The sequence below is a fragment of the Cryptomeria japonica genome, chromosome 6 (assembly GCF_030272615.1).
Source record: "Cryptomeria japonica chromosome 6, Sugi_1.0, whole genome shotgun sequence".
Classification (NCBI taxonomy): domain Eukaryota; kingdom Viridiplantae; phylum Streptophyta; class Pinopsida; order Cupressales; family Cupressaceae; genus Cryptomeria; species Cryptomeria japonica.
This window is the reverse complement of record NC_081410.1, coordinates 617,811,605-617,835,269: the sequence shown is the minus strand read 5'-3', so window position 1 is coordinate 617,835,269 and position 23,665 is coordinate 617,811,605. Positions and strand designations below refer to the sequence as shown.

The window sequence follows — 23,665 nt, the reverse complement described above, 5'->3', positions numbered from 1 at the left end:
ATTACCAAAGCAGAAATTAAATCTGGAATATTTCAGCTTGTGGGTTTTCCGTTTTAACTTTTTGTATATTGTCAATCTTTTGAGTTGTTTAATTGCTGCAAATATTTATATTAACTGCACTTTACATTATTCTATAAATCAATTGCAAACTCATTTCAAATAAAAAAAACAAAGGCAAAACATGGCAGCATATTACAGTAGGTAGAATAGGGCAGCATATTACACATGCTCAAGCAAGTTATTTTGCATGAAAATTCTTACATGTTTCTTTGAAAAAAATCTGCCCACCCAAAAAGTGCCAACCCGTGATTTAATCTTGAAACCCTTACGAGTTTTTCCACAATATTCAACTCTGTTTTACTAGACTCCCTGCTTTGGTGTCATATTGCAAAAATTAATAGGACACAATATTTTAATATTCTATTAGATAACTGGATTCGTTATTACAGAGAGTTTCATATCCTTATATAGAGACTAGAGATGAAACCACCCAAATGGCTTAACATTACATGACTAACTAAAAAGCGAACTACAAAAATAAAAGGAACACACTCGCAACTAAGATGGCTTGATTACAACTGTCAGCATCATCTTTTAATAATTTAATATTATTTTAATTGGATGGCTATCATGGTGTGTATCAATTGGAGGAAGTATTTTCTACATCGATATTCTTCTAATTTCTTAGCAATAAATGTAATGTCCCCTTTTCGGAGGACACTAAATCTTGGCCACTTTACTTGTAGAATTATTGCAGGTTATTTATTTTCAGTCTGCTGTGATAATTTGGACAGATTCAATTTGATTCTGTTTCCCTCTTTGAAAGCTGAACGCTGCTTTCTTGGATGAGTGCTATTGCTGAATGATTCGATCTTTATTTGATTGTTGAAGGTTCTTTACTGTCTTAGGAGAATCGATGTTAATTGTATTGATTTCCTCCACTGATTGATAAGTCCCCCTTCAATGCTTGGAATGAATTCTCCTTTATACTTTATTGGTGGAAGGGTCACCACCTTTCATAAGAATTGAGTCACCACTTTGCATTGTTGCCCTTGAGAATAGTATTATTCCTCAATGATCTCCCCTTTTTATCTCCTCGAATGAAAACTTCTCCCCTTTATATCCTCCAATGTGAGGGAGAGTCACACCTCTTCTAATGGTCACAACTTTCACAATTACCACCCTTCAAAATGGTCACAACCCTTCATCATTGCTGCCCCTTTGGAAGAGTCACTTCCATATCTTCTTCCAATTAATGCTTCCTTAATTCCTTTGCTCCCTTCTTTCTCCTTTTATCTACTTTCTCCCCAAATGAAGTTCTCTTCTCTCCCTTTTATATCTCATGTTTGAGGGAGTCACAACTTTTCATTTAATGCCTTTTGACCATTCATTACACTTAACTAAATTTTAATTATATTAAATTTTATTTTTATTTTATATATTTTAATTTATTATTACTATTTATTAATAAATCCTATTTTAACAAGGGGACATTACAATAAATCTGCTGTACATGGCTTTATTTTGTTTTGCTAGATAACAAATCTTCTAAATAATTCTCTGCAAGTTCCTTTAGCTGAATGACAGTCAGTTGCAGCCACAGGCTTTGCTAAAAACTGGTGCATAGTGAGTGGAAAATTTGCCAAAGCAAGTGCCATTACTGTTTATTTTATTCTGGTTTTAACTGAGCTTCTTTACAAGATCTCACTCTTAACAATATTTTGGCTTTTTTGACAAGAATCCACAATTATGAGATTTAAGTTTATGCAAATCATAATAGCAAATATCTGGAAAAATTGCAAGTTATGTGGCCTGGACTTGTCTGTGATCTGATTTGAATTGGATCATTGAGATTTTGGAGGTTCAAGCACAAAGTTTTGAAGGCCCAAGAAATTCACAAATCATGATTTCATCTGCAAAATCATGTTTTGATCCCAATTCGGCATGAAATTAGAAAAAATAGCACTTTTTCTCTCTTTTTATGCAAATTTCAGCATTTTTTAGTTTTCCATTTTTTTCCCAATTAATTGAAAAAATCTTCTATCTTTTGGTTTGCCGTGTCAATCCCAAGAAAGATTTTTGCTACTATGATGCAAATGAGTATTTTGAATGCTAGATGGGACTCAAAAACTTGGTTAGATGTTAGCATAAAATTTGATAAATGATAACTTAGTGATGCTAAATTGATTATATGAGATGTTTTTTTCTCACAATTTGCTTACACTGTTGGTATCAGGTTGAGCTGCAATATCTGCATCCTAATGCAGGGATTAATACAAGCATTGGGTTGACAGCAACTCCTATAGCGAACTTCTCAGGAGTCATTGGAAATGGGAACTTCGCTGTGGGAGGCGAGATTGCCTTCGACACTGCATCACGAAACCTCACTAAATATGATGCAGGCTTGAGTTTTTTGAAGCCCGATTTTGTCACTTCTTTTACCTTGTATGTTTTCATCTTGCCATTTCTCAAGATTCAAACAATTTATTTCTTTGGCAGGAAGATAAATATAAAGTTTTTATGAAAAATGCACATCTAAAATCAAAATATATCAATGAAGGTCTTATGAAGAGAGCATTTTCTAGAAACATGATTAATAATCTCTTACTGAAAATGGTCTATGATTTGCAGAACTGACAAGTGTGATACCTTGAAGGCATCTTACATGCACAGTGTGAGTCCCCTAACAAAGACTGCTATTGGAGCAGAGATATCACATAGTTTTTCAAAGAATGAGAATTCATTTACCATAGGAATGCAGCATGCTTTGGACCCACTGACAACTGTGAAGACACGCCTTAATAACTATGGAAAGGCAGCTGGACTTATTCAGCATGAGTGGTTTCCAAAATCTTTTATAACATTTTCTGGAGAGGTTGACACCAAAGCCCTTGATAGCAGTGCAAAGATGGGTTGTTCTGTTGTCTTCAAACCTTGAAGGAAACTGTCATGGATAGTTAATGTTAGATAAGACTTGAGCAGTCGGCTGTGTCAAATTTTGATTGAATTTTTTTCCCTCTGCAAATAAAGTTGAGGAAGATGCTTTTGAAAATGGATTTTGTCAAATATGCCGGGTTGGAATACAAATCTGGTATAAAATGAATCAGGATGTTTTAGATTGTCGGCAATTGATCCTACAGTATAATAGTTAGGCTGTTAACCAAGTCCTTATTGCTGGACAGAGGACAATTTTTTTGTTTTGTTTTATATTCAGACCTTTTCTATTGCTTCAGTATATTTATGAATCTTTGCCTTTCTGATATCCTTAGAACATCATGGTTTGAGAATATGTATTCAAGCTTTGGTGAGAGTATCAGGGGAGCTATTTCTAAGTTCCAAGTGTTTAACAGCAGGTTAGACATTGAATTGATGAATGAACAAACTTGATATCAAAATTTTCCACAAGATTTCATGATGCTATTTAAGGTGCCATCTAAAAACTTGCATCCCATGATAGATAAAATCTACGCTTTATTTCTATTAATTGCCCTGTATTCACAGGCTGTCCGTTTTGAGGTTAGGAGTGCTAAATCATAATTTCTAACACCACAAATGCAAACATGGTGACTTAGCTTTTCCAAGATTTTGATGGCACTTGCATTTATTGTGTTATTAACTAGAGGGCACTCTTCAAGAGCTTTCTATTCTCTATTCTCATAGCTGAATGCCATCATTTTTGTTGCAGATCTGTTGATTTTTTTGGTAGCAAAGCATGGCTCTATACTGCTTGGTGCAGCGAAACATTTGTAGCAATTGAAACTGTAATGCATGTGCTTATTCTCATATGATACTGAGGACTGCGCCTCTTTTACATGAGGGTGGACCATTGATAAATGACACAAATTAGAAAAGATGTTGGCCTTTCTTCACGAGTGACTTGGCACCTTTAGTTGCCTTATATAGTTGTTTGGAAGCTCAGTATGCCAAGGGCCAGATGAGTTTTTCAAGTAGTTCTACTGGCCATGCTTATATATACTGCCTGTTCATATATATAGTTTTAAAACCACTGTGACCCATATGAAATGTTTTTGATTCATCACTTGCACATGCAAACTTCAATAACAAATTAGAGATAAGGTGCTGACCACCACATGACACTGTTATTGTTCGACTTTATAAGTATCGAACATCACACATCTTCTAGAGAATGAACTAAGAAATTAGTCTTCACAATTTCATATATTTGAAAGATACAACTAAGAAAATATTATAAGTTGACTAAACCATTATTCTTGGCTAGTTTATAAACGCCCTCCTAGAGGTGTAGGTTGGATATATATAAGCTCGATGAGAATATGTTGGATATTTTTCAAAAATAAATGTAAAATTAAAAAAATAATAACTCCTTTAAAGGCGCGACCTCCAGTAATCAGAAAATAAATATGAATGTGATATTTAGAATTTATGATGGTTTGAAACGGGTTTCTTTTCCTTTTTTATGGATATAAAAAGTCACACCTCTTCATTTTAATTAGGCTGGCCTAAAGGAATAAGTAAACTTATAAATGAAAATCTGAGGTTTCATTACAATTAAGAAGATAGATATTAAGAGCATATTTCCCCTTTAAAAAAGTGTCATCTTTGACACTTAGCGACTCTTGTTCATCTTTCCATGTTGCATATTTAGTTAGTAGATTCCTCCACTTTATTAGGAATTCGTAGATGACTATTTTGAAACTGCATTAATTGTTTGCCAATGATATTTTTAGGTTTTAATACGATCTTTCTTTTTTCATTCCCGAGCAATTATGATTGGATTAGAATATTGTTACCTACAACTTTCTTCAAACAAGAGACATGAGGATGGGATGAATTTTGGAAGAGGTTGCATGTTCCAGCTTATTAGCTACACTTACTATCTGGTGGAGGGCCTCACGGGGACCATAACATTTGGGTGCAAATTTGATGTTTTAATGCTTCTTTAAGTGTCAATTGTTTAGAAGGTTGTGATTGAAGAAATACTCATCTCCCTTCTCAAAATGTCTCTTATTATAGCGTTGGCCTATTTCTGGTTTCATCTTATTTTTAGCCACAACTAAATTCTCCTTAAGAATTTGTAGCATTTATTGTTGCTATTGAATATGATCCTCTATTGCTCAAGCTTTGGGATGAGATAGAAAATAAGTAGATGGTGGGGTAGCCATAAAGAGCTTCAAATGGAGTCATCTTTGTTGATGTGTGAAATCAACAATTATAAACTTGGCACAACTACATCATTAATGGTCTATGCAATATTCAACTCAACATAGTGGTTTAGAAGTTTAGTGGCATACAAATAAGAGCATTATAATTGAAATTAGCTTAAGTGAAAAAGGAATATGTTAATAACACACTATATAATAAACTAGGATTTTTTATTACCTTGTGAAAAGATAAGGGAGAGTATAGACCACAAGGAGATGTACAAGTGAAGAAACTTATGAATTCCATAGTGGAGAAAATAATGTTGTTAACAGTATAGGTATGGGCAACCATTAACCAATTCACAATATTAAGGAAGAAGGATCTATTGGACCATGTGGATTATTGGAATTTTCCCCTATGAAAACCATTCTAACCATAATGGTAGGGATATCTCTATAGTTTATAGTAATAAAGAGAATTGAGCTACCTTACAACATAACCAAATTCTTCTACACAACTTATATGATCCACAACAAGATGAAATGAATTATTTTTTTGATTGGATGAAAATAATTGTGATTTATGTGGAAAAGTTCCATCTTTGGTGTATGGAGAATGGTATACTTAGTGTTGTGGTTTGTGTTCATATTGCAAATACTCATAGGAGCATAAATAAAAAATGTCGAAACATGTACATTTTGAAATGTAACCCTATTGCAAACTCATAAACAACCCAACCACAAACCTAGAATCTACAAAACAAAGCAACAACACCGATAGAGCGCTAAATCAAGTATGCAAACAAAATAAACCAAATTATACCTTCACACATATGATAAGCTTGACTCCATTGTTCTCCAATCTTTTAAGACCTTGTGGATATTAGTATTTGCTCTCAACATTAAGCACTAGCATAGGATGGCATAAAGAAATGGAGTGTCATTGATTGATGATGCAAGCATGATAGTAATATGATAGCAATAAACCAAGGAAGCTCTAAGCAAATTTTGGCATAATAGATGTAGGCACTAGTTGTAGATGATCAAATCATAAGAAAAAGTTCTTTTATAGAAATCTCCAAGAGAATCAATGCTTAAGATTAAGTGGTTTAAAGATGAATGACTATGATTAAGATGTGAAAGGAGAATAAATAGGATTAAGAGATTAAAGTGAGATGGAAGATTAAGAGGTGGAAGAGAGTAAATAAGGTTAAGAGGTTAATTTGATTGGATGGATGAGATTCAAAGATGGGTTGACTTTTTGAGTTCAATGAATCTAGACATGTGAAGAAGGGATACGGTGAGACACTTGTCACATGACTACGAATTTAAATTACACTCCATGTTAACAATGTTGAAGGGTTAGGATTAGAAAGAGGAGGATAAATAAATAAATAAAATAAATAAAAGTATTTATTTAATTAATAGAAGAAACGACTAAAGAATTAATTAAATAAATTGAAATATTTATATAAAGGATAGAGGAATAATGGTAAAATAATTAAATAAATAATAAATATTTATTTGATTATAGTGAGGACATCTTTAGGCGTCTACAAAACCAATGAAATATTTGAAAGTATTTAAAAAAAAAAATAGAAGTGTTATCAATGGGTTGGGAAGGTTAGTAAAATGCATGGACTTTAGTTCTCAAAAGTGGGTGAATGTAAGATCATCATGGGTTAAGTAGTGACAATAGACAAAGATATGGGTGTATACTTAGCTAAAATTGTGAATTAAATATGTGAATTGTTGTTGGATTCAAATAGAAGTTCTAAAAAGGTATGGTAATTTCAAATAAAAATATATATATCCATTTCTTTTGTCCCCGTTATTGGGTCCAACATCCATTTGACTTGCACATAATAGATATTTGTTATGTAAAACTAATATCCACCATTAATATATGGTCATTTTTTTGTCCTAAAATATATTCCATCTATTTTTTGTTCAAGAATATTTTGGATTTAGGCTTTGGCATATCAAAATTATGAAGTTTCCATGCTAATCACAAGTGTAGAGGTTTCATACTCTTTTTGCAACTTCATCCTTGATGTTGACACATTTTTTTAATCTCAAATTGAATAATGAAAAGGGTATATTACAAACCCTCTCACAATTTTAATATTATTATTATTATTATTATTATTATTATTATTATTATGTTCCTAATAAACATACTAACTGAAAAACTTCCATAACATTTAAAGCATATATATTTTCAATATTCTAAAAGATGTGTCAATCTATAATAGATATGATTTATTATTATTATTATTATTTTACATACACTAGGCTTAAGTTCCTAATAAACATACTAACTGAATAGCTTTTGACTGGAGCTATGAACCAGTGGGGACACAGTAGGGGGCCCCATCCCCATTACATATCTTTGAATTATTATTATTATTATGTTTGATTAGATTGACCCCAAGACCTTCCCCATCCTATTGAAGGCCAAAAGTCACAACTTAGAATTCCACTTCAGATGTCCCTATTGGGAATTAAACTTGGGTCTCCACAGTGAGAACCCAATGTTTTAACCAATTAAGCTCAACCCCTTGGACGCCAATCTACACTTTGTTGCTACATATCTAAAAGAATAAATTAAATTTCATATTTGTTTGATTAATTTAGATTTAATGAAAAAATACTTCATATATATATTTTTAAAAATTAGGATAAAATAATCATAACTATATATTTACTTATAAACAAATTCACAAATATGTGCCTCACATCTACTCATCTATCCATTCCTTATATTTAATGATTGGAATCATATTTAGGTTAGATGGAATGATGCCCCAATTAAATCTTGAGGGATCTCATTCTCCAAAATAGAGTATCTCGAGCTAACAATATAAAGCTACATATCTTGTTTAGCAAATACTCGCAAACACTTAAACTTTCCATTAATAAAAAACATCCAATCAACCCTATCATGTCTTCTTAATATCAATTTTTAACAACATACTACTCCATTTGGTATTATTTACTAATTGAATTCCTTCTTGGGCTATTAATACTCCGTCTAAGATGAATTGGTCAATCACAAAACTACAGGATGGTGATGATTCCTCACAAGATGATCCTCTTGCTACTAGTGTAGTCTCCTTAGGCCCCATGGATCCTCCTTTGTCTCATGCTACTGGTGTGTACCTATCTGGACTTGTGGACCCTTCTCTGCTTGTTTCTCATGTTCTACTCCAACCTTCAATAGTGGATTTGTCACCTGGTTAGTACCTACTCTTGGTGCTAGTAAATTCCCCCCCCTTGTGTGGGTGTTCCAAATGAAAGTGTTGCATGGATTGTTGTTCGTCGACGAAGGAAAGATCATTCTTCCTCTTCTTCCCAAACTCTTCCTTGAGTTGTGGGGAAAACTTCTACCCACCTTTGATGTGGGTTACTAGCTACTCTACTAGTGTGTTGTAAATGGGCCGGTTTGGCCTTTGATGTCAAAGGTTTGTTCTTGACTAGTTGTATGTAGCCTTTTTGGCTTGTCTTTGTGTAAGGTCGACACCCTTGTTTTGCTGCTTTATTAATAAAAAACATATGAGAATATGAGATTTAGTTTATTGGTTCATGTCTTGGAGAAAATTTTATAAACTATGTTGCACAAAGATATATCAAATCCTAGGCCAATGATGATAATTAGGGATCATGTACACATACCCAAGGGAAAAATTGACTCTTGAGAATGGTAGCCTAATTTTTTTAATTGTGAATTTATGGGACACATTATTTTGTTCTAAAGTTTTAATCTTTTCATAGTTACATTTGTATTATATTATTTTCTGTTGGTCTTTTAATAACTATTTTTAGACTATAATTGAATTTATTTAGAGATTTGACATGCATGTGTAAATTTTGAATACCACATGATGATAGTTTGGTTTATAACCAAATCAACCTACAAACTAGTGTCAAAACTTATTTATTTTTTGACTTTCTTTTGAGAAATCATGTATACAATTAGAATGAACATCATCTATGGAATCCTCCTAGATATTTGGTACAACAATTATGGATAATCCTCTCTAAAATATATTCCCTCCATTTTTGGCTTAAAAATACATTGAGTTTAGGTTTTAGAGTATAAAATATTTGTATAATTTCATGCTAATTACAAGCTTAGAGCTTTCATACTCAGTTTGTAACTTCATTGTTGATGTTGACAAAAAAATTCTACAATTAAATAATAAAAAGGTTATGTTACAAACACTTTTACAATTCTAAACATACAATATATATGATTGATTATATTATTAATCTAATAAAAAGTATTTTATATAAACTAGGTTTGAATCTCTAATAAACAAACTAAATGAAAATATCCATAACTTTCAAATCATATATATTTTGTATATTCTCAAAAGACGTGTCACTCTACACTTTGTTGGTACATATCTAAAAAATAAAATTCAATTTCATATTTTTTTTTATCAAGTTAGGTTGGTTTAAGAATTACTTTAATTTTTTTTTTAAAGTTAGGATAAAACATTCATAACTATATATTTACCTATAAAAAAATTCACAAAAATGTGCCTCACATCTACTCATGTGTCCATTACTAATATTTAATAATTTGATTTTTTTATTTTTTTTGCTCGTACTTAGGTTGGATGGAAGATGCCTACTTTTTATTTCTTTCCATTTTTTTAGTAGTGTCCCATTTAAATATCTATTTTTTAAAAATTAAAGAAAAAAATTTCAAAAGAAAAATACTACCCAATAAATTACATTCATTTCTCTACAAGTTTTATTCTTACATATCTTTCAAATTCAATAGATAACCTATTCAAATTTTCATGTGAAATTTCTTAAGTTCATTTTTTAACATTTTTATTATCACTTTAAGGTATTGTTTGGTCCGTGACAATCTTGGACTCACCCAATTTCTTAAAAGGATGACACAAGAGATTAATTTGAGAGGCTATGAAGAATTGAAACAAACGAGCAACACTAATTTCATTGATAACTTATCAAATAGAAACATACTAATATAATCTCTAGACAATCCAAATATATATAATTAATTTTCATTTCTAACATATGCAATGGTAGGAAAGCCATGCCACCCTAAATAGTTCTAACATGAATATTTGGTCATGCTACAAAATAGATGGAGAATTCAAACTAACGAACTCAGGGGTTCATTTTTGCTTACCCTTATCCACTTCCTCCATTCCTTTTTTTCCCTTGTTCCCATACCCATTTCTTATAGTATCTACTGTTCATCATAGTTTTACAAATGAATTAATTTTCATCAATTACTTCTTCCTCTTTTCTTGTGATGAGTTGCCGCATTCCTTAGAATCTTGTTGTGAATACTCATTTTTCCAATGAAAGCATAACTTGTTCAATTGAATTCTCTACTTTGTTAAATGCCAATTTCAACTAAGATTTGGGTGTTTTAAAATATGACACAACCTATGATATTGTCATTTTTAGGCCATCAATTGAAATTTGTGCTAAAATATTAGATGGCCTAAAAATATAATGTCATAAATTAGATTACATTTTTTTTGCTAGAAAAGTAATTTAAGACATGATGTGAGGGGAGGGATATTAGTTTTTTTAATGTTTGAACATTTTGAGTGAATTCATTTTAACCAAATAAGTTTTGTATAAAACATTACATATTATGTTGGAACCACATAGATGAAAAAGGGTTTAGGTGAAATTAATTTTCCTTAACTATTTTTAGGGAAAGTTATTTTGGTGGAACTACTTAGGTGGTCTACAAGACAAGAAAATTTAAAATTTCACCATAATAAATTGTTATTTTTCTCATTGTCACTAACATGTATAATTTTTCCCTCTTTAGTTCCTTGTATATTTTCTATGCAACCAATTAAACGAGATATATTTTGTTTCTTTCTTTTTCATGGTTGAGATTTCAAATAGTGACTTGTACTATACAAAGACTCACTATCATGTCCAAATGGAACTTGATCACACTATACACTTGCATCACATAGAGATGCCTACATTACCACATTGTGTGGAGATTTATCACATTACATGCCCATACCATGCGCAGATCTATAACATTTCCACATTGCATGGAGATTTATTAGTATCACATTTGTCACATCACTTGGATATTGACCACATTACTGCATCGTGTAAAGTGTTGATCACATCTCTTGCACCACTTAAAGTAGTAATGCATTGCCACATCACATGAAGTATTGTTACATGACATCATTATATGGACCCACATCACATGAAGTATTGTTACATGACATCATTATATGGACCCACATCACATGAAGTATTGTTACATGACATCATTATATGGACCCATATCACATTATTACACCATGCTAAGTATTTTTGTATCATTTTCTGTATGCAAATTTTTCTATCCCTTTTCTCTACTTTTTATTTTTAATAGACAATAGAAGCAACTTACATCTTGTGTTTATTCTGATTATGAAGTAGGAGCTACTATTGTATATATTTTCAATGTTTTGAAGGTATTGGCAAAGTGTTCATACCAAGGAGAATTATTGTATCCCTTTTTAGAGAGAATATTCTCTTATAACCATTTAACTATTTACTTTTTATTTTGACTAAGAATGCCCATATACTAAAATGAATATACATGTTACATTTACACACATCAAAGTGGGGTCAAAATGTCATAATAAAAATTGCATACACATGCCACTTCTCATTTAGTTTTGTGTTCACCTCGGTGGAATGCCTTAAAAAATGTTATATAGCATATTGACAAGTGACTTACTCTTGTGCTTGGTGTGACTCATGATCCAAAACTTATCCACCTTTATTTACCCCTACTTTATAATTATCCACATACATTTGTCATTTACTCATCATTATTATACCATCATTATTCTCTTCTTGCCTTGAGATTACTATTTTAGTCTCATGGTTAATTTTTGAGTGGCACGAGGTTGATCTAATTCAATCTCAAAGTCATTTGAATGATCCTAAAATTTAAACTATTCAATTAAACGCAAATTTTCTCATGACTTCTCACTAGTTATTATGAACTTACTTGGTATATTTTTGTGTGTCATTGTATTTAAAGAGATTCAATGTGTAACTACTTCATATGTGATTACAAGAAAAAATCATTAGAGCACATTTTGATTTCTAAAGGGACAAATAACAAAGTTCACATCATCTACATATATGCCACTTGCATGTTGGTGAATGTTGTCTTTACTAGTTTTTGTGGCTAATAATTTGGTTCATTGAGTGGGTTGAGTTAGGAGAACTCACTCATCTATTGAGTTCGCAATCTCCTTAAAAATGCCCTTAGATACCACTTTGACATATTTAATAATTGGGAAGGCAAAGGTGAGTATGTTTAATAAAGTCCATTTTGTAAGATCATTTTCACGTGGCATAATTCAACATTGCATGTTAATCAAGTTTGCATTGTTTATAATCAACTCACTAGCACTTGAAATTAAGCCTATTACACTCATTAGATTAAAACCGTTATTTTTGAATATGAAAATAAATTTAAATTAATATAAATAGTGTTTCTATATCATTAGATTGAATACCTTGAGCCTCACATCTAATGTCAATATATCATGTATAACTGTCAAAGTAAAACATTTCTATTCTCTAAACTAATTTTGTGCTGCTTGTTTACATTTATCTAATAATTAATCTAGATTAAAATAATTATGTGGCAAATAGGGTGAAAAATTATAATGATCATTGATGGGATTCTAAGGTATAGTAGCTAATCATTTTCTCCTTCAGCAAATTCTGGTGGGGTCATAAAATATGATGATCCTTGCTAAATACAGGCGAGCCATTGCTCGAATTTGTACGCGAGGCCGCCTCAATTATTCAAATTTTCACAATCGCCCCCACACGTTCAATTCAACAGCTCACAGAGAAACCAATCACTGTAATAAAACAGTAGCAAAAGAAAAAGAAATCAAAGAAATGGTCTGGGCATGTTTCAATCTTAAGTATGTTGACCAGCTTCGAACTCAATACCTTCCAAGGTCTGCTTTCAGCACAAAAATCCCTCCTCAAATCCACCCACAATGCAAAGCAAATTGGCCAGTCAATTCATAAATGCGGGCACAATTTGCAGTTGATGAAGCAGAGAAGAGAAGATCTCGAATCGGTGGTTGCTCCTTTGCTTTCTCTTTCCAGAGAATCTCAGAATTTGATCAAATGTATTAAGAATGCGGTTGCATCTGCCGTGGAAGTTTTGGCGGCCATGATGTCGGTCAGAGAATTGAGAAACACTCTAGTGGGAGATGATCCTGGAGCCAGTGTGGAAGGCTATCTGGGAGCTGCTCTTAAGCTTGAAGGTTACTTGAATTTCGTTGCAGAGAATCTACCACTCGCGTTGAGCCAGCTGGAAGAGGCCGTTCGGGTCTCCAACTCCAGTCCTCTGGTAAGATTAATTGAAATGGGTTTCATTAATATTAAGGTGTACAGGTCTTTGGGGTTAGAATCTATTAAAGATTTGGTTTTTTTTTTCATATTGTACATAGTTTGGAAATATTCTGCTCATACAAGCATACTTGTGATATCAATACAAGTATTAAATAGAGACTGAGACAAGCTCTTCAGAAATAACCATACTAAAAAACTTCAATGGAAGACTATGGGTTATTATTTAGAAATTAGTACGTCCATATTAGATATCAATTATAGAAGATCAAAAATACAATTTAAAAATTCACATTAGATGTCCGAATCTAAGTTTTTAAATAAGAACTCAATATTTTAACGAATTAAGATCAACCCTTGAACAACTCATTTTAATATTTTGATCATAGATCTGAAATCAACTCAGCTGAATTTCATTTTTTTAAAAGCTCAGCCTACAGTTTGTGCCAAATCTCTTGTGTGACATTTTCAAACTAATGATGATGAGAGTGGTTTGCTGTCGTTCATTCCTTTATCTCCTGACCTGGATTGAGTGCCTAAAGGTTGCATAGCCGAAGAAGTTTGGTGGATTTTTGATAGGATGAAGACCTTTACGCATTTTGACAGGATGTAGGCTGATGAACTTGACAACCATTGACATCCTTTATACCAAATTGACCTGTAGGCTCTATCAAGTTGTATAGACAAATTAGTATGACTAGCTTTGTCGTTCAATCCATTCCTGGTGTTGTTCAGATATATCAATGTAAATAGACAAACTAATGCGAATCTAGCTTTGTCATTCAAGACATTCTTGGTATTGTCCTTGTTTTAGTAAGCTTTCTCTATCTGCTAGTCCTCTGACTCTTCAAAAATGGTTGATATGTGAATCTAGCATTTAGATGATTTAGTTTTCTGATAAGCTTAGTTGAGTTGACATGATATTAAAGCTTAGGGTTTAAGGTTTGCGACTTCATGGTAAAATCTAGCTTTGCACCTGAAGTTTTTGTACTTGTTTAAATTGGTGACATGAGATTTATCTTTGCTATACTGTGTAAATATACTTAATGGTTTTAAGCATTGGATTGTATATTTTCCTTGATGATGGGTACAGTTATGTGGCCTGAAATGTTGGACTCTAAAATACTGTACAGTTGATCCCAGAAGATGATTGACATTTGAGTCACTGTGAACAAAACACTGTTAAGTATAAAAATAATGGTTAGCTTGTTTAATTTTTATATTGTTCAAGGTATGTTTCTTTGCTATACAATGTTTATGTCATAATGATGCTTTTCGTTCATTTGAAGAGTAGTCGACTTATTTAAAGCGACTTATTTAAAGGCCTTCATGCTAAATTGTCTATCTGAGGCCTCAAAATGTATCTACTTGTTTAGATGAGTCTTTTGTGTACGGTCCTTTCTGAAATAACTTAAGAATTCTCCAAGCTTTCTTTGACTATCCTGATCTAGGATTTCTTATACTAGATTCTGACTACAACGATGTTTGTACCAGGTTGACAGATATTAAATATATGATGCTGAGATGAGTGTTGCCATAATTTTTGAATTCTCTGATCTTTTCTTGATTGTTTTTAATTTTATTTAGCACATGCTGTAATTGTTTTTGAGTTTTAACTATACATGTCTATTTACTAGGTTGACGAGTATACAATGGAGAGACTAAACAATTGCATTGAAGCTTTATGGAGGAATTCAAAGGAGGGTGATCATGATGGTGATAGCAAACGGCTGTTGGACATGGCAGCACAGAAGCTGGAATCTTCATTCAATCTGGTTCTAACTGACTTCACTGTAAGTTACAGAAAGACCTCAGAACTCCTAACATCACAAGGAGAACAAACTTTGAATTTTGATGTTTTTATGAATGGAAACTTAAAAACCGTTAAGGAGATTGCACAGTTCCTGAAGAGAAATGGCAGAGCTCAGCAATGCTTTAAAATGTACTGGGATGTTAGGGTTAGAATAGTGAAGGATAGTTTCCAAAACATGAGACCCTACTATTTAAGCTATAATTCTGAAAATCTCAAAGGTCTAGACTGGGCTGATTTGGAAGGGCAGTTTTCAGATTGGTTGGCGTTATTGGATGTGGGAGTGAGGGAACTGTTGTGGCCTGAAAGGCAGCTGTGCTATCAGATATTTGAGGGCTTTGATGAGGAGGCATGGACAAGGTGTTTTGGCAAATTGGCCTTGGTGGGGGGGATGGATGAACTTATTCGGTTTGGGGAGGCTATCGTTGCGAGCCAGAGAGAACCGCAAATGGTCTTTAAACTTTTGGACACTTTTGAAAGGCTAGAGAACTTGAAGGGAGATTTAGAGAAAGTATTTGGAGGCTATGGATGCATGGAAACAAGGCTTCGTTTCAGAGAGCTTCAGAAGCAGTTGGCCCACAGTTGTTGCCAGGTGCTTTTGGGCTTTACAAAGAAGGTGGAGGAGGATTCAGGTTTTCCTGCGGATGGTGATCTGCTTAAGATCACTAGATATGTTGTCAATTACCTCAAGTTTTTGGTTGGTGAATACCGCCTTGTGATGGTATGGGTTTTGGAAATGGAAGGGATGGAAAACCCTGAAATGAAGCTTTCTCAGATGGTAGAGGATGTTTTTAGTGCTTTGGAAAGGAGCTTGGAAGGGAGATCAAAAGGGTATGCGGAACCGGCACTTGCCCATCTATTTTTGATGAATAATTACTGGTATATATTCAAGAGGGTTAGGGACAGTGAGCTGGCATTTTTGGGAGAGATGTGGCTCAAGGAGCGGAAACGATGGGTTAATCAGCAGCTTTTGGGTTATGAGAAACACGAATGGGGACCTGTTCTTGTGCATATGAACAGGGAAGGATTAGCTGCATCTACTGGCAGCAGAGGAGCAACCAAGGAGCTGTTTAAGCAAAGGCTCAGTGCATTCAACTCAGCACTTGATCATATTCGTGAAGCACATCGACATTGGGTGATATCTGATGATGATCTGAGAGAGGGAACTCTTGTTAAAATTACACAGGTTCTTGTTCCTGCTTATAGAAACTTCACTGAAACTTATGGCCATTTATTGGACAATAATGCCAATAGAAATAGGTACCTGAGATATACCCCAGAGAAACTAGAAGACTTGCTGGCTAATATTTTCAGTGAAAAATCCCACGATATGCCAAATGAAGTTGAGTTTACCTAATAAAACTTGATATGATAAATTGGTTGTTTTTGTCTCTTGCCAGCTAATGTTGATTTATGGAAAAGGAATGGCATATTGCCATTCCTTGCTTGCACATGCTGACTTAACCTGTCATATCCGGGTAAAGATTACAGGATTAAAGGAAAGTATTCCAATTTCTCCAATCTAAAACAGGTAGCTGGACAATCTGGGAATATTGAATTTCTTTTCTTTACAGTTCAGAAGCTTGGTCCGTGCATCATTACTAACTGGATACCCATTCGAGAAGGCATCCTTGGTTTTTAAGTGAAGTCTTGGCAGTAGAGAAACTGAATGTAAAGTTTTTGGTAACAGCTAAGTGATTTTCTAATTTGTGTTTATGTGAATCAACCAACTATTTTTGTAAGAAAGGATAGTTAAAGTGGAGACCCTAGTTTGTCTAGGGTAGATGGTATCATCACTTCCTAATATGATTTCGTTGATATATTCTTCATGCTGCGGAAGCAATCTTACATATCTTCAAATTGACTCCAGTGAAACTAAAAGAAGTTGGGGGTAAATGCGAAAATATAACTAGCGTACAAGAATTGTTGTTTTTTAAATATCTGACTAAAATGCAGTGAAACAAAGTTTCTTCGGATGCACAAAATCTGTTACCTTATCTATGTTGAGAACCTATCCAGGTCCAAGCTTTTTCACGAGGAGTTTATTGTTCCTCTATTTGGTGAGCCATGATGTCTCGGGAGTTTTATTTTTCCTGAAGTACCTTAGTATGCGTGCGGGGATCTTATCCAGTGCCCATTTAATTTCAGGGTTTTGGTCTTTAAGTTACAATCTGTCTTTTTGTTTTTCTAAGAACAATGGGGATTGGTATTGGGCCGAACCGAGAAAGAGCAATTCAACCATTAAAAATAACAGATGTCGTTTGTCTTTTCATTTAATGAAACAGAACATTCTGCTGAGTACATGCCTGGGATATCTTCTAAAAGACACAGGAACCCCAATATTCGGTAGTGTCCAATGCTAACTAGCTTAGGAAAAAATGAAAAATATAGTTAAAAGCTCAAAACGAAGCCCTCAAATGGGTCAACAATACTTCAAAGCCCAAACAATGAAGATGGATTTGGCACTGGCAGAATTTGGGCCACTCCTATTTCTTATACTCTTGCTGCAGAAACATGTACAAATATTAATCCAGGTCCATTCAAGTATAAAAAAATTGTCCACCCAAGGGAGCCACCCTGTTCCCAGCCCTCTATCCCAGTCAAACACAAAGTTATCTAAGAGTTGTAGATCAATCCATGCATGAGAAGAGCCACTTTAATGAATGAAATCCAATGTATTGTCAAAAGGTAGCCTTTGACTGATAGCTAAATATAAGGGAACAAGCCCTCTTAGAGGCTAGAGCAGTCATCTCAGTGAATGGTACTCCTCAATTGGCAGCAACAGAGACAACGTGCTTTTTTATCCTACTAATAAAAATGCCAGTCCCCACAACAAAATCCTTTCCTATTCTGTCCTCCTCTGGTTTGGCACTTGGCACTTCAGCTACGAGGAAATCAGAAAATGTGTATTGTTTGGGATTTGAAATATTAGTGACCCATTTGAGGGCTTCATTTTGGGCAATGGTGCTCCTCAATTGACAGCACAGAAACAACGTGTTTTCTTATCCTATTAATAAAAATGCTAGTCCCCGCACTAAAATCCTTTCCTATTCTGACCTCCTCTGGTTTGACTTTACCACTTCAGCTGCAAGGAAATCTTCATTGTTTGGGCTTTGAAGTATTGTTGACCCATTTGAGGGCTTCGTTTTGAGCTATGGTGCTCCTCAATTGATAGCAGCAGAAACAATGTGTTTTCGTATCCTATTAATAAAAACGACAGTCCCCACACTAAAATCCTTTCCCATTCTTACCTCCTTTCGTTTGACACTTACCTCTTCAGCTGCAAGGAAATCTGTACTGTTTGGGCTTTGAAGTATTGTTGAGCCATTTGAGGGCTTCGTTTTGGGCTAGGTTTGAGGAAGCCCTTGTTGATCCTGATACTTGACAAGCAAGTAAAATTCCTACATTTGTAGTCACTTTATCTGGGATTTTAATTATCAAGCATGTTCTGTAGGTATTGATAAATAGGCAAGGGCTTCTGAAATTGCAGGTGTTTTGACCAAGCTCTTCTCCTAGGCAATAGATCACAGTCTTGCATCACCAGCTTCTGTGTCAAATTCCCAGTCATCTATGCACAACCTTTAATGTCAATCTCTTAATTCATCAGAATGCAAACAAGTGCGAATGCTACATATATGTCATTAGTCTTCGACAGATTGATTTTTTAAAACTTGTTCCATCTCATTGACACACTTTCTTAGTTCATCTGATAGAAAAACTCCTCTAGAGTCCAGTGTGTCAGCATGTTTTTTTGTTTTGATGACAGTTATCAAGAATGCAAGACCATATAAATAATCATACAACTTGATTAAAGATTATGCTGGTCAAAAGTTGGCTACACATAGCAGTGATAGCACAATACATCACAATACATTCAATGGATTAAGGGTATAGCATGCTTCCCCTTCTTCAAACAAGTGTTGTCTACAATGCTAATAAATTATGAATGCTTTTGCACAAAGTCTTCATTTTTCCACGTAGCATTCTCAATTGGAGAGTTATTTCATTAGATGAAATACTTTGTGACGACATTTGCTTGCAGCATCTTAGAGCGTGTTTGCAGGATCCTATCAAGTTCCAAAATAATTCTACCCTCATCAAGCTTTGATAACTCAATCTAGGTTGCAACTCTTTGACAAACAACCTTAGTTATAGTTGTAATTGCACAAATATCCAATATCCCACTTCACAATTTCTTTCACTATGGCATTGATTAGTTTTTTGCATCATTTTATTTTGTGCCATTGCTAATTTCTCCATGAGACTAGCAAATACCTCTTGTTGATGTTGAATGTGTTCTTCAACTATTCAAATATTTGGGCATGCCCACAATGAAGAGGCAATTGATGGTACCATATAGTACTAAAAATGGAGATTTTTTCGATAAAGTATGGTAAGAAGTGTTATACCACCATTCTACTAATGGCAACTATTGCATCTATCTCTCTTATTTATCTAAAGTTGAACATTGAAGATAATCCTCCAAACACTTGTTAACCACCTCAAACTATCCATTTGGTTGGGAATGATATGATGAAACATGAGAAAGCTAAGTGCCCAAACATGAAAATACACCAGTCTAGAAATTACTTGTAAATATAGGATGATGATCACTTACTATGACTTTTTGAGTCTCGTGTAGTTTTTGAACAATATTCATAAAGGTTGTTGCTACAATGCTTGCTACATATTGGTATGACAAAGCACATAAAACATAAGTATTTGATGAGTAGATCCACAACAACATGTTTTTTCCTTTCGAACTAGACAAACCTATGATGAAATACATAAGGGTTGAAGAAAATCTAGAGTCTTAATTCTCTCCCTTTTAATTTGTTGGGATAAAATGCATCCTATTACAAATGTTTGAACATCCTTTTTGAGCCCATATCCCAAAATAAATTTTACTTGATTTTATGATAAGTCTTCCCTATTGGAGAAGCATATAGTTCTATTAAATTTTTTTAACTTAAGGGTTGATTTCAAGTACAACTTGTCCTTACAACTTAAATCATTTCGTATCCATGCAAATTTGTTTGACATACTTGAATATTATTAAAGTTTCTCAAAGAGTTTGAGTATCCCTTCTCCCCTTCTTCTTGCACCTCATTTACCTAATCTACTTGCAATATAGAAATGCCATACAATAGTGGCTATGTGGGTTCATTTCTCCTCGACAGAACATCAACCGCAACTTTCTCTTTTCCTTTCTAATATATTATCTTAGTCATATCCAAACATCTTTATTACCCATTTTTGTTGTTCTTTTGGTCACAACTTCCATTCCAAGAACTATTTGATACTATCATGATCTATCTTCACCTTAAAGTGTCTTCCCGTTAGATAAGGTCTCCATTGTTTGCTTGTACGTAGGATAGCCAACATTTCCTTCTTATAAACTAGCTTCAACAAATTCTTACCTTTGATTTGGTGACTAAAAAATGCTATGGGTTGACCATCTTGTATGAGTATTGCTCCTATGTCATGCATAGAAACATCACATTCCACAACGAAGGTTTTAATTTTTTTTTGGGTAGTTAGAATTGGAGTTGTGCAAATGGCTTTCTTTAGCTTCTCAAATGTCCTCATGGCTACCTCGTTCTATTAGAAGGAATCCTTCTTCAGTAAGTTTGTGAGATATGTTGCTATCCCACCATATATTTTTACAAGTTGTCAACAATACACCATAAACCCTAAGAAACCTTGTGGATTCTTGATGTCTTCAACAATTTCCAAACTACTATAATCTTGATCTTGTGAGGGTTCACCTTGAATCCTTTAAGTGACTATATGACATAGGAATTCTACCTCTTCGGCTCCAAAAGCACACTTGGATGACTTAAAATAAAGTTGATGTTGTACAATAATGACCAAAACTTGATTCACAGTTGCAAAGTGTTCCTCCCAATTTTTTCTATATATTAAGATGTCATCACAAAATACCATTTTTTTCCCCCCAAAGTTGACCTAAAGGTAGAGTATATCAAACTTGGAAATGTAGATGGTGCATTTGTGAGGCCAAAAGACATCACCAAAAATTCAAAGTGGCCCTCATGGGTTTGAAAAGTTGTCTTACATCCTCATCTCTAATCTTGATTTGATGATATCTAGAATTAAGGCCATGGTTTTGATCCATTAATGGGTCTGATAGGGTTAATAATATTTTACCCAAAGCAAGCTTATCTACATGGTGACCTCTAGATCATGGTTGGATTAAAGTGAATTTTGATGGTGCAGCTCACAACAATCCTGACCCTTCTAGTGCGGGATGTGTTGCCAAGGATTGCTATGGCAAAGTTATAGCCAAAGGCATGCAACACCTACCCCCGGGAACAAACAATGATGTAGAGGCTCAAGCGTCTATATTGGAGATCCATGTGGCAAGAAGATTAGGTGTTTCAAAGCTCCAATTAGAAGGGGATTCACAAATTATTACCCATGCCATTGTAAGGGCGAAGCTCCAAACTGGAAAATTGATAGGGAAATTTAAAGGATTAAAGTCCTATTAGCACACTGGGTAAGTGCACCAAGATGGTGAACAAAAAGGGGGGTATAAGTGGCCACTTCTTTTTTTAAAATTATTTATTTATTTATTATTATTTATTTTTATTTATTTTATTTTTTATTTTTTATTTTTTATTTTTGCTGAAAACAGGTAAACCTGAACTTCAAAGAGATATTCAAAGGTCACGCACTCAAAACTAGGAGTTGAGAAAAGAATAAGAATTGTAGTACTCTGAATCTAGTTTCTAAACTACTAAATTTTTTTAAATTTGGATAAGATTAAGAGGGTCAAACCTTTCTCGCACGAAAAACTATTCCTGATTTTTTCTGAAAAACACAACATAGCTGTTTTCGTGCGCTGCACAAAATATATAATTAGATTTAGTATTTTGAAAAACCCTTTGGTAGGATGATAGGTAAGATTGAGATCTAGAAGTTGTGTATTTTTTTGTAATTTTTCAATGAGTATTTTTTTTTAATGATTTTTTGAAGTGACCACATCCTGAAAATTTGGTACCTGTTCGTGCGCTGGGCATAACTTGCATAAAAATAATCGAAAATGAAAACTTTTTAAAAAAAAATTGTATAGAATCTAGTGTAGAACAATAATATGTAATTTATTTTGAATTTAGTCAAGTATATCAAAAGTTATTAAAAAAATGGTAGATGTGTGTCTCTGAGGACTGAAAAGGCACTAGTAAAGAAAATTAAAGTTTACTATGCTAATGTTGTCTAAAAATAGAAAAATTTATATGGTCAGAAAGATGAGAAGATGTGTGAGATTATGGTGGTAATTTTAGAGATACCCACTTGATCATTTATAAACCTGATGATGATGAAGTTGAGAAATCATGTTGGAAGATGAAAAAACGTGTAAAGGGATAGAAATGGAGGGAAAATGGGCTTCCAAGTCTTAGGGTCATTTTCCAACCCTCTTACCAAGCCAAAACCCGCACGGGTTCTGATGTGCAATATAACCCGCTTGGGTTTTGAAAAACAAAAAGTACCATTCATAGTTCTACATAACCCGTACAGGTTATGTAGAACTAAAATCATCATTTTTAATTTCCCAAAACCCGTACGGGTTATGAAAAACCAAAAATATGTTTTTTCATAACTCGTACTGGTTATGAAAAACCAAAATTATGGTTTTTCATAACTCGTACTGGTTATGAAAAACCAAAATTATGGTTTTTCATAACCCGTACTGGTTATGAAAAATATCATTTTGAGTTTCACAAAACCCGTACGGGTTATGAAAAACCATTATTTTGATTTTCATAAAATACATATATAATATGTGTTTATGTATGTATATATGCATATCTATAGTTATATATATATATACATATATTTATATAGATATATGTATATATGTTTGTATACATGCATGTCTCTCTTCTTTTCCCCTCTCTCGTCTTCCTTCCCCCATCACCGTCTCTATCTATTATGAGCCCTAATTATCCTTCTTGAGTTCTATCTCATCTCTCTCTTCCTCACACTTTTCTCTCTGCCAAGTCTCTCACCCTCTTCTCCTTCTCATTCTCTCTCTACCTCATCTCTCTCTCTCTCTCTCTCTCTCTCTCTCTCTCTCTCATCCTATTATCACCCTCTCCCCTTCTCTCTCATTCTCTCCCCTACCTCTCCCTCTCCCCTACCTCTCCCTCCCCCTCTCGTTACCTTATCCTATTCTCTCTCCTCCCCCCCTCTCTCTCTCTCTCTCTCTCTCTCTCTCTCTCTCTCTCTCTCTCTCTCTCTCTCCTATTCTCCCCATCTCCACCCTCTCTCTCTTCCTCTCCCTCTCCCCCTCTCTCTCTCTCCCAAT

General features: G+C 33.9%; 2 protein-coding genes across 3 annotated transcripts in view; both read left to right on the top strand.

The window, feature by feature from the left end:
* The window catches only part of LOC131055014 (mitochondrial outer membrane protein porin of 36 kDa), a 32,212-nt gene extending 28,950 nt beyond the window's left edge, over positions 1 to 3,262 (top strand). For both annotated transcript variants that reach the window (XM_059207525.1, XM_057989617.2), the window contains exons 6-7: positions 2,237 to 2,445; positions 2,632 to 3,262. In XM_059207525.1, coding sequence (XP_059063508.1) covers positions 2,237 to 2,445; positions 2,632 to 2,938 — 516 coding nt within the window. In that variant the 3' untranslated portion in view covers positions 2,939 to 3,262. The remainder of the gene's footprint in view (positions 1 to 2,236; positions 2,446 to 2,631) is intronic.
* A 9,664-nt stretch (positions 3,263 to 12,926) lies between these two features.
* Positions 12,927 to 17,158, top strand: LOC131055030 (exocyst complex component EXO70A1). Its single transcript, XM_057989638.2, has 2 exons — positions 12,927 to 13,527; positions 15,164 to 17,158. The coding sequence occupies exons 1-2, from the start codon at positions 13,093 to 13,095 to the stop codon at positions 16,691 to 16,693; spliced, it is 1,965 nt and encodes a 654-aa protein (XP_057845621.2). The 5' UTR covers positions 12,927 to 13,092; the 3' UTR covers positions 16,694 to 17,158.
* The last annotated feature ends 6,507 nt before the right edge of the window (positions 17,159 to 23,665 follow it).

Bases quoted from the DNA above. Each gene is read 5' to 3' on its own strand.
- LOC131055030 (XM_057989638.2), top strand. From the start codon at position 13,093: ATGTTGACCAGCTTCGAACTCAATACCTTCCAAGGTCTGCTTTCAGCA. The intron at 13,528-15,163 runs GTAAGATTAATT...TCTATTTACTAG, and splicing joins TCTCCAACTCCAGTCCTCTG to GTTGACGAGTATACAATGGA.